Genomic DNA, 12,788 nt, shown 5'->3' on the forward strand with positions numbered 1-12,788 from the left:
GATTGCCACATGCAACTACAACCACTACAAAAAACATGCAATCACATGGATCCAAACCACACACTGCACACCGCCGTGTTGACATTCTCAAAGAATTAACACCCGTGTTGACAACGGTAGTCGTCTTTTCTTCTTTTTGAAAGGAAGGTTAAAGCCCTGGCCTATGCATCAATTGATGCATACAACCATCTTTATTAATTATTTCACAAAGGTCTGAAAAGAACATACATCAAGCCCGAAGTCACCACTCATATCTATAAACTCGATAATGTGGAGTGCTCTCAAGTCTCACCCCCCTCCCCATATGTAAAATGCGCAAAACGCCGCCATCGGCTCGGTTTTCACCGGCAACTCTGTCTTCCTAACTCGCAGTCGGGACTAGATGACGGATTTGAAGATCCGACCACCCAGCCTCAGGTTGACCATCTTTGTCGAAGGAGGTGACCACCACCGCCATGCCCAGGGCCGGAGCCCCAACGTCCTCGTGTTGCGGGTCGATCCTAGGGGCAACATGCCGTTGATGGAACGTGGGGTCAGCCGAAGCCCATCTGGGCCCAGATCCAAGCCGCGGCCGTTGGACCCGTCGCCGTACGCCGCCACCGCTCCGCATCACTGACGTAGATTCGGTCGGTGCGGACCGCCGCCACCCTGACCGAAGCGTTGGCCGAGGAGAAACGCCGCCGCCGCCGTTGCAGCACACAGGCTTTGCCTGCGACGCCCCCGACGGTGGCGGCGGGAGGAGGGGGTGCGCTGGAGACTGGAGTGTACGGTAGGCGGCTGGCGGGGGCGCTACGATGCGGCGCGGCGGTGCCGCTTGGGAGCGGGTAGGGTTAGGAGATAGATTGGGATTAGTCTCTGCCTTTCCGCCTGACGTGCTGACTTGTTCCTCTACAGTGGTAGTCGTGGCTCCTTCATAGTGCCAAGCTGCCATTACAGTTTGGAGCTGAATAATTCTATGTGTATCCTCGGCTACGTAGACGAAGCGCACCAGCACTCGATCCAAGGACACCTCGCTGAAAATCTAGTGGTATATGTATAGGGGAGAGAAGAGGTGATAGAGGCCATTATTCATACAAGCGTAGCATGTTTTTCTTTTTGCGACTAATATAAGTGTAGCATATGGTAGTTGAATATTTTACATGCCCATGGTAAGAACTATTAAAGATCAGAGGTAGTTTGTAATGTAGCATGTCAATTTTCACATTTTACGAGCATGGCATTTATAAATTTATGTTTTCTCTGTTTTTTATGAGAAAATGTCTATTATTTTGTTCGTAATGGTCTTTTTTATGTATACGGTGGCAGTTTTAAAGTTTGGCATTATTACACTTTTTCTTTTATAGTTTAGCTGGGCATTTTTGGTCAATCGGGGGTCACCCTGGCCCACGCCCTCCCTCTAGCGAACGATCAGAAACGACCGCCAGAAGCTGCTCCCCCGGCGGAACGAGAATAGAAATGTAGTCTGGCTGTGCTCCGGTCCCCCAGAGATCGTTGAAGTTTGTAGGGAGGATTGTAGGGTTGACCGGTTGATCCTGGGTAATACAAGTCTTCTACCGCCAAAAGAAAACTTGGTTTATAAGTAGCTCTGTAGTCTGTACAACATGCGGCTTTAGTTAGATGCAAAGTTAACAACGAATTAACACGCCGATCGTATGAAGATAGAATTAGTAGTCACGCGCGGCTGGACCAGGAGTAGCTCGTGATTCACAGACCAATGGCACACCATTGTCTCAAAGCAGTCGAACCCATCGAACTCCGGCGCAAACCGCAGCCGCGACGGCACGGCGACTGCAATTTCCCCTTGCACGGCTGCTGCTCTGTTTCCCCTGTGTCCCTGCTGGTCCAGCCTGCTCGTCCTCCTGCAGCTTGGTCCCCCGCCAGGAGAGCCGAGCCTAGATGCCTCTTTTTTTTGCGAGGGAAAAAAAAAGGCATCAGCATGATAAGATAGGAAGTTTCAGTAATTCATCCACACACTTTGAATTTACTTCTCCATTTATTTCACCTGTTAATTCATGAATATATGTGAGCAGACACGAAAACAAACTGACGAGAGAAGAACCAAGCAAATGTCGGAATTAGAGGGCACGGGGAAAGCATCAATATTGAACCACCCAGTCTATTGGCCTGCAGTAAACACCCTTTTTTCTTCTGAATTTTCACCTGACTCTTTTCATTCAAAAAGGGGCAGACCCCAGGACCTCCCTCGCCAGAGCACAGCATCATCTCGTAGAAGGCTTTGAGAGTGAGGTTCAGAGAGTGCGTCGATTCTCTGATGCAGTCAGGAAACTAAGGAGTCAGGCCATCTGAACAACGGATGAACACGCCGATCGTACGGTGTGATCAAACGAAGAAAGAATTACTAGTCACGTGCGCAGCGGGAACAGGAGCATATCGCGATTCATCAGCGATCAATGGCACACGATGGTCTCGAAGCAGTCGATCCCATCGAACTCCGGCGCGAACCGCGGCCGTGGTGACTGCGATTTCACGTTGCCCGGCTGCTGCTCTGTTTCCGCCGGCAGACCGCCCTGCTTCCTCTGTTTCCCTTCTGCTCCAGCTAGGTCGTGCTCCTGCAGCTTCCTTCCCCGCCAGGACAGCCGAGCCCAGCTGCCGCCGGGGGGACGTCCGCCGGCGACGCGCTCACCTTGTCCTGCAGCAGCTCCGGTGACCGGTGCTTTCCTGCACGCGCACGCTCTTTGACTTTTCTTCAATCAATCAATTGGTTTTGCTTGCTTGCTCGGGTTGGTGAAGGGAGAGAGGGTTAGAGGAAGCTTTGGGCATGGCGGTTTTTGCGCTGGAGCAGTCCAGAATATTCGTGGACGCACGCGGTGGCGTGGTGGAGCTTGGCACGTGTTTATCTTCTTTTTCTCCTTCTCTGTCGTGCTTGCGTGTCCAAGACTTGGTGTGTTCGATCATGGTTCTGGCACGTGGATAGTGATGTTCTTCAAATGGACATGGTTTAGTTCTAGTCTTTTAAAAGTAAAAGTATTGATCACACAGAGAACACATGAATTGGTCAGTTGTGATCTAGAGCAAAGCAAAAACGAAAGTTTAAAATATTGAGAGGTTGTTGCAAACACGTGCAAGAGTTTAAATTAAAGAGTGTGAACCGTAAGAAACGGTTGTTGGAATCAAGCGTTCCCGGGGAGTCTGAATTCCCTACTAGTATCTGTCTAACGTGACCGATGCCTAAAGCATAATTTAAGGTTGGATTCCTATGCCACTTTATATGTCTCTTCAAGTGGGCAAAGCCAAGTATGCCTCTACCATTCATCCCCACGTCTCTTGCACCAGCCACGTGCATAAATGTTTCATCCAAGTGTGTCAACAAAAGAAGAAGAAATCATTCAATCGTAGTTGTTTCGTGTTCGGGTGTATCCTTGGTTTCACCCTACATAAAGACCATATAGCTGAAATGGTTTATTTTTCTACTTTGCCGGCACGTTTAGGCATGGGCCAAGGCACATGTACGATTATACCCGCAGAAAACCGAATTCACTCATGCCTCTGCCTTTCAAAATCACTCTTTGCATTGGTTTTCATCCCCAAAATGTCGACAACATCTCAACCTTGTCGCCTCCAATAATAACGTTAAACTAATGCCACAAGGCCTAGCTATAGCACATGTCTGAGATGTGCTCATGTTGTCTTGGATCTCCATCCCCCGATCTTTTCATTATTTGCCCAGGCTCACCCTTAGGGCTATCATGGCGTCGGTATTCTATAGTGAATCTATCGCCAGAGGAGACTAACTGGGAAAAAGGAGAAAGCGCTACCTGACCAGTCGTCGCAGAATCAACAAGCCACGCCACCCCTCACAAAACACGCGAAGAAGAAGAACCCACAAGTGTCAACACCCCCAACAACGAACAAACCTGTTTGCCCCCTTCCCCAGCAGCAAAATAACCCACACACATGGACACGTAGGAAGCTCATATCTAGTGCTTAAGGAATCAACGTGACCTTATAGCGCATACTGAGTCGTGATCCATCAAGTTCATTCGATCATTCACTTGTTGGGTGCGTTGGATTTTTTATTTTATTTTTTGCTTGTTTCTTTACTACATGCAGGCTCAAGAAAAAAAAAGCAGCTACCTTTTTTTGTTAGTATTGAAATAGTTAGTGCAATAAAAATCACGGATCTAAGAAATATGTTTGTGGATTTTAAAAATGTTCTCATTTTTTAATTAATATGTTCACAGACTTAAAAACTTTTCATGAATTTAGAAAATGTTTACGAATTGAAAAAAGTTCATGCAATTGAGAAAAGTATTCCAAATATTAAAAATGTGAACTAATTTCGGAGTATTCACAAATTTTCATAAAGATTCATGCTTTTTAAAAATTGTTAGCGAATGTAAAATATGCATTTTAAAAAATTGAGAAATGTACATGATTTTATAAAATGTTTGCTAATTGAAAACATCATGAATTTATTTACAATAAAAATTAATAAATTTAATAATGAAAGAAAAGGGGTGGAGAAAAATGAAAAATAAAAATGAAGGAAGACATGAAAAAACAAACAAAAAAGCAAAAAAAACATGCAAAATCAGTAGATAAAAAACAGAAAAAAGAAAAGAAAAACTGGGCAAAGGAAATTCCTAGAATGTTACCAAAACCACTATAACCACCTTCTACGTTCTTGTTTAATTATATGAGCCGGACAGTTCAGAAGCGCACAGAAAAGCAACTATTTGTCTTCCGAAGAGGCTTAGATACAGCCCACAATGGAAAAGTATTAACTCCTTGACATGTGGGGTTACAATTGAAAAAGAGCATGGATGCATCTCTTCTAGGGATTTCAGAGTAGTACATACTAGCATATCAAAACTGTGTTTAGAATTTAACCGGTTGTCAAAACTTGTTATCTCTCATCAAAACGATAGATCTCACGCTAAGAGAGTAACGATATTGTTGATACGTCTTCAACGTATTTATAATTTTTGATTGCTCAATGCTATATTATCTATTGTTTTGGACATTATTAGGCTTTATTATACACTTTTATATTATTTTTGAGACTAACCTATTAACAGGAGGGTCCAACCCAGAATTGCTGTTTTTTTGCCTATTTTGGGGTTTCGAAGAAAAGGAATATCAAACGGAATCCAAACGGAATGAAACCTTCGGGAACGTGATTTTCTCACCGAACATGATCCAGGAGACTTGGACCCTACGTCAAGCAACCAATAGGGAGGCCACGAGGTAGGGGCGCGCCTACCCCCCCCCCTCCCAGGCGCGCCCTCCACCCTCGTGGTCCCCCTGTTGCTCCACCGATATACTTCTTCCTCCTATATATACCTATGTACCCCCAAACGATCAGATACGGAGCCAAAACCCTAATTCCACCGACGTAACTTTCTGTATCCACGAGATCCCATCTTGGGGCCTCTTCCGGAGCTCCGCCGGAGGGGGCATCGATCACGGAGGGCTTCTACATCAACACCATAGCCTCTCCGATGAAGTGTGAGTAGTTTACCTCAGACCTACGGGTCCATAGTTATTAGTTAGATGGCTTCTCCTCTCTTTTTGAATCTCAATACAAAGTTCTCCCCCTCTCTTGTGGAGATCTATTCGATGTAATCTTCTTTTGCGGTGTGTTTGTTGAGACCGATGAATTGTGGGTTTATGATCAAGTTTATCTATGAACAATATTTGAATCTTCTCTGAATTCTTTTATGTATGATTGATTATCTTTGCAAGTCTCTTCGAATTATCAGTTTGGTTTGGCCTACTAGATTGATCTTTCTTGCAACGGGAGAAGTGCTTAGCATTGGGTTCAATCTTGCGGTGTCCTTTCCAAGTGACAGTAGGGGCAGCAAGGCACGTATTGTATTGTTGCCATCGAGGAACAAGATGGGGTTTTTATCATATTGCATGAATTTATCCCTCTACATCATGTCATCTTGCTTAAGGTGTTACTATGTTCTTATGAACTTAATACTCTAGATGCATGCTGGATAGCGGTCGATGTGTGGAGTAATAGTAGTAGATGCAGAATCGTTTCGGTCTACTTATCTTGGACGTGATGCCTATATATATGATCATACCTAGATATTCTCATAACTATGCTCAATTCTGTCAATTGCTCAAAGTAATTAGTTCACCCACCGTAAAATACTTATACTCTTGAGAGAAGCCACTAGTGAAACCTATGGCCCCCGGGTCTATCTTCATCATATTAATCTTCCAATACTTAGTTACTTTCATTGCCTTTTATTTTTACTTTGCATCTTTATTATAAAAATACCAAAAATATTATCTTATCATATTTATCAGATCTCACTCTCGTAAGTGACCGTGTAGGGATTGACAACCCCTATTCGTGTTGGTTGCGAGGATTTATTTATTTTATGCAGGTACGAGGGACTCGCGCATAGCCTCCTACTGGATTTATACTTTGGTTCTCCAAAACTGAGGGAAATACTTACGCTACTTTGCTGCATCACCCTTTCCTCTTCAAGGGAAAACCAACGCAGTGCTCAAGAGGTAGCAATTGCACCAATGATTATCTGATGAATTTTTATGAGTATGAACAAAGCAAGATAATTCTTGCACGAGAAGATAAGGTACATGAATTCCACTAATTCCTTCATTAATCAATATACTAAAAGGTTAGTGTATTCATCGGTAACACATTTTATTTTATTCTTGGAAGATGAAACATTTGCCGACTCGTAGAAGCCTAGCTTTATTATATTCAAACCTTAACTAATAAGATTCTCATGTTGATCAAGCACTAGCTCGTGGTAGTGGCCAACACGGTAGACAATATCATATAGCAAAAATATAAGTTTTAACTAGTTGAGAAGGAACCACTTTTTTGATAAAGTGTTTCTAAACTTCTGATAAGTGAAGCCTATATTTACGAGAAAGTGAGTGGGAGCACTACAACATTTCTGATAAGTATATGTGAATGACATATTGTTGATCGGAAATAATGTAGAATTATTATGTAAAGCATAAAGAAGTGTTTGAAAGGAGTTTTTCAAAGAAAGACTTCGGTGAAGCCACTTACATATTGAGCTTCAAGATCTATAGAGATAGATCAAGACGCTTGATAAGTTTTTTCAATGAGTACATACCTTGACAAGATTTTGAAGTAGTTCAAAATGGAGCAGTCAAAGAAAGAGTTCTTGCCTGTATTACAAGGTGTGAAGTTGAGTAAGACCCAAAGCCCGACCACAGCAGAAGATAGAAAGAGAATGAAAGTCATTTCCCTATGCCTTGGCCATAGGTTCTATAAAGTATGTCATGCTGTATACCAGATCTATTGTATACCCTGCACTGATTTGGCAAGGGAGTACAATAGTGATCTAGGAGTAGATCACTAGACAATGGTCAGAATTATCCTTAGTGAAATAAGGATATGCTTCTCGATTATGGACGTGACAAAAAGGTTCGTCGTAAAGGGTTACGTCGATGCAAGTTTTTTACACTGATCCAGATGATTCTAAGTCTCAATCTGGATACATATTGAAAGTGGGAGCAATTAGCTAGAGTAGCTCCATGCAGAGCATTGTAGACATAGAATTTTGCAAAATACATAACGGATATGAATGTGAAAGACCGTTGACTAAGATTCTCTCACAAGCAAAACATGATCACACCTTAGTACTCTTTGGGTGTTAATCACATAGCGATGTGAACTAGATTACCGAATCTAGTAAACCCTTTGGGTGATGGTCACATGACGATGTGAACTATGGGTGTTAATCACATGATGATGTGAACTATCGATGTTAATCACATGGTGATGTGATCTAGATTATTGACTCTAGTGCAAGTGGGAGACTGAAGGAAATATGCCCTAGAGGCAATAATAAAGTTATTATTTATTTCCTTATATCATGATAAATGTTTATTATTCATGCTAGAATTGTATTAACCGGAAACATAATACATGTGTGAATACATAGACAAACAGAGTGTCACTAGTATGCCTCTACTTGACTAGCTCGTTAATCAAAGATGGTTATGTTTCCTAACCATGGACAAAGAGTTGTTATTTGATTAACGGGATCACATCATTAGTTGAATGATCTGATTGACATGACCCATTCCATTAGCTTAGCACCCGATCGTTTAGTATGTTGCTATTGCTTTCTTCATGACTTATACATGTTCCTATGACTATGAGATTATGCAACTCCCGTTTGCCGGAGGAACACTTTGTGTGCTACCAAACGTCACAACGTAACTGGGTGATTATAAAGGAGCTCTACAGGTGTCTCCAAAGGTGAATGTTGGGTTGGCGTATTTCGAGATTAGGATTTGTCACTCCGATTGTCGGAGAGGTATCTCTTGGCCCTCTCGGTAATGCACATCACATAAGCCTTGCAAGCATTGCAACTAATGAGTTAGTTGCGGGATGATGTATTACGGAACGAGTAAAGAGATTTGCCAGTAACGAGATTGAACTAGGTATTGGATACCGACGATCGAATCTCGGGCAAGTAACATACCGATGATAAAGCGAACAACGTATGTTGTTATGCGGTCTGACCGATAAAGATCTTCGTAGAATATGTAGGAGCCAATATGGGCATCCAGGTTCCGCTATTGGTTATTGACCGGAGACGTGTCTCGGTCATGTCTACATTGTTCTCGAACCGTAGGGTCCGCACGCTTAACGTTACGATGACAGTTATTATGAGTTTATGCATTTTGATGTACCGAAGATTGTTCGGAGTCCCGGATGTGATCATGGACATGACGAGGAGTCTCGAAATGGTCGAGACATAAAGATTGATATATTGGAAGCCTATGTTTGGATATCGGAAGTGTTCCGGGTGAAATCGGGATTTTACCGAAGTACCGGGAGGTTACCGGAACCCCCCGGGAGCTATATGGGCCTTAGTGGGCTTTAGTGGAAAGGAGAAAGGGGCAGCCCAAGGTGGGCCGCGCGCCTCCCCCCTCCCCTAGTCCTATTAGGGCAAGGAGAGGTGGCCGGCCCCTCTCTCTCTTTCCCCCCTCGAGGAATCCTATTCCAACTAGGATTGGGGGGGGGGATCCTACTCCCAGAGGGAGTAGGACTCCCTTGGCGCGCCCTCCTTGGCCGGCCGCCCCCTCCCCCTTGGCTCCTTTATATACGGAGGCAGGGGGGCATCCTAGAACACACAAGTTGATCCTTGAGATCGTTCCTTAGCCGTGTGCGGTGCCCCCTGCCACCATATTCCACCTCGATCATATTGTAGCGGTGCTTAGGCGAAGCCCTACGACGGTAGAACATCAAGGTCGTCACCACGCCGTCGTGCTGACGGAACTCCTTCCCGACGCTTTGCTGGATCGGAGCCCGGGGATCGTCATCGAGCTGTACGTATGCTAAGAACTCGGAGGTGCCGGAATAACGGTGCTTGGATCGGTCGGATCAGGAAGACGTACGACTACTTCCTTTACGTTGCGTCAACGCTTCCGCAGTCGGTCTGCGTGGGTGCGTAGACAACACTCTCCCCTCTCGTTGCTATGCATCACCATGATCTTGCGTGTGCGTAGGAATATTTTTGAAATTACTACGTTCCCCAACACCCAATTACCGAGATCCCGAGTCGTGGTCCCTCGTATGGTGGATATAATGCTTCTCGTGGGCCTACCCTTATGGATATCCCCGACGTAGTCAAAATATAAATTCAAACTAGTTGAGAAGGAACCGGTTTTTTAACTCAAAAACTATCTCAAAACTTGTCCCGGTACCAAGCAATTGGAAAGTGTTGATTTCAAAAGTTGTTGCTGAGGAACCAACTTTCATTGTAGCTATCCTGTTCGCACTAGAAGGTCCCCACACTTGTTGATACAGAGAAGCACATTCGTGCAGTCTTCACCACCGTGGTCGGCATCCACCCAATTACCAAGATCCCCGAGTAAGGTGATAGCTGCCGACGCTTGGGCACAATAATGCTGTGACATGCATGCTAATAGTCGAGGAGCTACGAAACGTGACCGTGCACCCACAGAACGCGGCTGCCGAAGGCCATATTACGGAGGATCGGGCCGAGGCATCTCTCAACATTGACAGTCCATTAACAGTTGGACATATGAGCCTTGCGACCTATGGAAAACTTACAAGACTGAGTGGCTAAATACCCAATGTTGCTCATGTTCTGATGTCTCCAATTCCCGTTTTCATAGGTTATTTTTCTCACCTCCCCCTTTGTTCATGTGTGGTCATTGCCTGTATGAACGAAACAACTGGGCTTGCTATCTACTTTGGCGAAGTTGGGATGGTATATGTATAAGGGAGAGGTCGGAGGCCATCATTCACCCCAAGTATAACCTGTTGGTTGAATATTCATTGTGTATCCATAATATGAATGGCCATGGGCATTGAATTTCTATGCCTAGAAGGAAAAATTGCATCGCATACGCCATAATACCATAGGATACTTGTGTTAGTAGGTCGTGTAAGCAGGGCAAATGAAACGAATACGGAGAAAGCAGGCCCATCCTTATACGGTGCAGCCATCATGGCGGGGACATTCGACTGTGCAGCAATGGCTCCTTCACAGTAACAAGCTACTGTGCCATTAGCTCAATAATTCGTTCGGTGCGTACTGGTGACCACGGAGCAGCAAGCGGCTCCAATCCAAGGAAGGGACACTTACTAGGTGTGAAAGCCTAGTGCGCTACGGAACAAAATGGCGACGCCCATCGACCATCATGGCGCTCCGTTGTTGATGCCGCACAGCACAGAGCACGCCCACCTGCTCACGAGACCCGTGATGAATGCCCATGGCCGGTCCATGCCAAGCTTGTGTACTCCCTGCCTGTGATCATTTCCATCTCGGAGCGCATTGTCATTTGCGGCCTCGTCTCCAATAATTGTACTCCTCCCAATGTTCTACTACATGTTTCAAATATGCTACTAGTAATAATGCCAATCAAATTTGAACGAACCCGAGCGGGGAAGGAAATGGACAAAATGACATCAAATTTGAACATCCAAAACATTGTCCGCACGCAGCCATACCAACCCACTGGGCTCACCGGACCGGACCACCATGCTTCTTCGGCTCACTGACTCTATACAAGAGAGAGGAAACGCTCCCATGGCCGGCCATGGATGTCCCGAGGAAGGAATCCAATGCCGGAGGAAGGAGGAACACTACTACCGCTAGCGCTAGATGCGGCGAGGGTGCGGCGGCGGTGAGACGAAAGAGACGCTAGTGCTAGTGCTGGTCGAGCGCGTTGGGGCCGGAGCAGTAGCTGCGGTAGGGGTCCCAGACCCACTGCACCAGGAACCTGCGCCCGCCGACGCCGTTGAGGTTGTAGGAGGCGCCGGACCTGCCGTCTGTGAGCAGCTGGCCGGTGTAGGCGCCGCCGCCGCCGGTGCCGTAGATGCCCTCGCAGAGGTCGGCGATCTCGGTGGGGAAGGAGGGGTCCCCGCCGGCGTACCACGCGTTGGCCAGCGGGTTGGACGCCATCTCGGCCAGCTCGTGCGCGATGACGCTCACCATGCCGTCCACCCCCGGGTCGCCGTTGGGCGGCGCCTCGGGCCGGCGCCCCGGCACGTAGGCCGGGATGGCGAACGGGTAGGCGCACACCTCCGGGCACCGCCCCGCCGAGTTGCCCACCCACGCGTAGGGGAGCGTGTACCCGACCACGGACGGGAAGGTGAAGTAGTGGAAGCCGCACACCTGCCCGCAGAAGTTCTCCACGCGCACCTCCGGCGACGTGAGCACCAGGTACACCCCCCCGGCGTCCACGGGCAGCGGCCTGGTGCGCGCGGTCACCGCGTCCTTGACAACGGTCTGGATGTCCATCCGGGACAGCGAGGCCCCCCGCGACATCCGCGCGTCGCACTTCTCCTGGCCGAGCGCCACCACGGCCGACACGTTCGCCGTGGTCTGGTCCGTGTAGAGCCGGACGGTGCGCCACCAGTCCGCCACCGACGGCGACGGGACGGCGCCCTCCTTCTCCCCGGAGTCCTGCGGCGAGAGGGAGCGCAAGAAGGCGCGGATGGTGCGCTTCTGCTCGGCGGGCCAGGCGCCGTACCAGATCGGGTGGACGGTGATGTCGGCGGCGAGGACGGGGCCCATGTGGTACTCGAGCTTGACGAAGTCGGACGACCCCTCGAACTTCTTGGACGCGCCGAGGCCGGCCAGGGCGCCGCTGGCGTCGCGCGGCGGCCACGGGCGCCACGCCACGGCGAGCGGCGCCGCCGCGAGGGCGAGGACGAACACGAGGACGGCGCCGCGGTGCGGCATCTCGGCTGGCTTCGAGGGGAATGTCGCCTGGTTTACTTTACCGGAGGTTCTTGGCCGGGGATGCTTTATAGAGGGTGGGGAACGGTGGTGGTGAGAGTCTGAAATCCATGGAGTGAGAGTGAGAGTGTGGAGTGGAGAGGAAGACACGGGACAGTGCTAGCTCTTGGCTCGGCGCTTTTGGGGTTTCAAGTTCGAACAGTTTGGCCCTCGGCGCGGCTTTGGTTTTGTCTGTGAATTAAGAAGAAGGGGAACGTGGGGTGTTCCTGCTAATAATCTATACTGCTCATTAACATTCATTCTACTGCCTCCGAATCTACCTGACAAGTTGAGTACTAGTAAGAGCATCTCCAATAGCATGTGTATATTTAGATGTCTATATATTTATATAGACAAATATAGACAATGGTTTAAAAAGATTCTCTCATGTACACGTCCAGTTTTGCATCAGAATGTCTATATATAGGAACCATGACAGGTGGGTCGTCACTGAGGAGAAGAAAAAATCATGACTGCAACTGAGTTTAGACAATGCCTTCACATTGTCCAGACGTGGACATTGTCGAGGTCGATTTAAAGGATGTG

At 47.2% G+C, this 12,788-nt stretch overlaps 2 protein-coding genes across 2 annotated transcripts; both read right to left on the minus strand.

Moving 5' to 3' along the window:
* Window positions 1-414: 414 nt before the first annotated feature.
* Window positions 415-2,711, minus strand: LOC147957608 (uncharacterized; the record flags this gene model as incomplete). Its single annotated transcript, XM_087535096.1, has 1 exon — window positions 415-2,711. A coding segment is annotated over one exon (303 nt), but the record flags the coding sequence as incomplete, so codon positions are not given.
* Window positions 2,712-10,871: 8,160 nt separating this feature from the next.
* On the minus strand, window positions 10,872-12,402 carry EXL3 (EXORDIUM like 3). The gene has a single exon (XM_087535640.1). The coding sequence runs from the start codon at window positions 12,204-12,206 to the stop codon at window positions 11,169-11,171; it is 1,038 nt and encodes a 345-aa protein (XP_087391766.1). The 5' UTR covers window positions 12,207-12,402; the 3' UTR covers window positions 10,872-11,168.
* Between the last annotated feature and the right edge of the window lie 386 nt (window positions 12,403-12,788).

This window comes from Triticum urartu, chromosome 7A, assembly GCF_056163025.1.
Source record: "Triticum urartu cultivar PI428250 chromosome 7A, HENAU_Tu73, whole genome shotgun sequence".
NCBI lineage: Eukaryota > Viridiplantae > Streptophyta > Magnoliopsida > Poales > Poaceae > Triticum > Triticum urartu.

What these genes read in the sequence shown, in the direction of transcription:
- EXL3 (XM_087535640.1), bottom strand. Translation starts at nt 12,206, where the DNA reads ATGCCGCACCGCGGCGCCGTCCTCGTGTTCGTCCTCGCCCTCGCGGCG.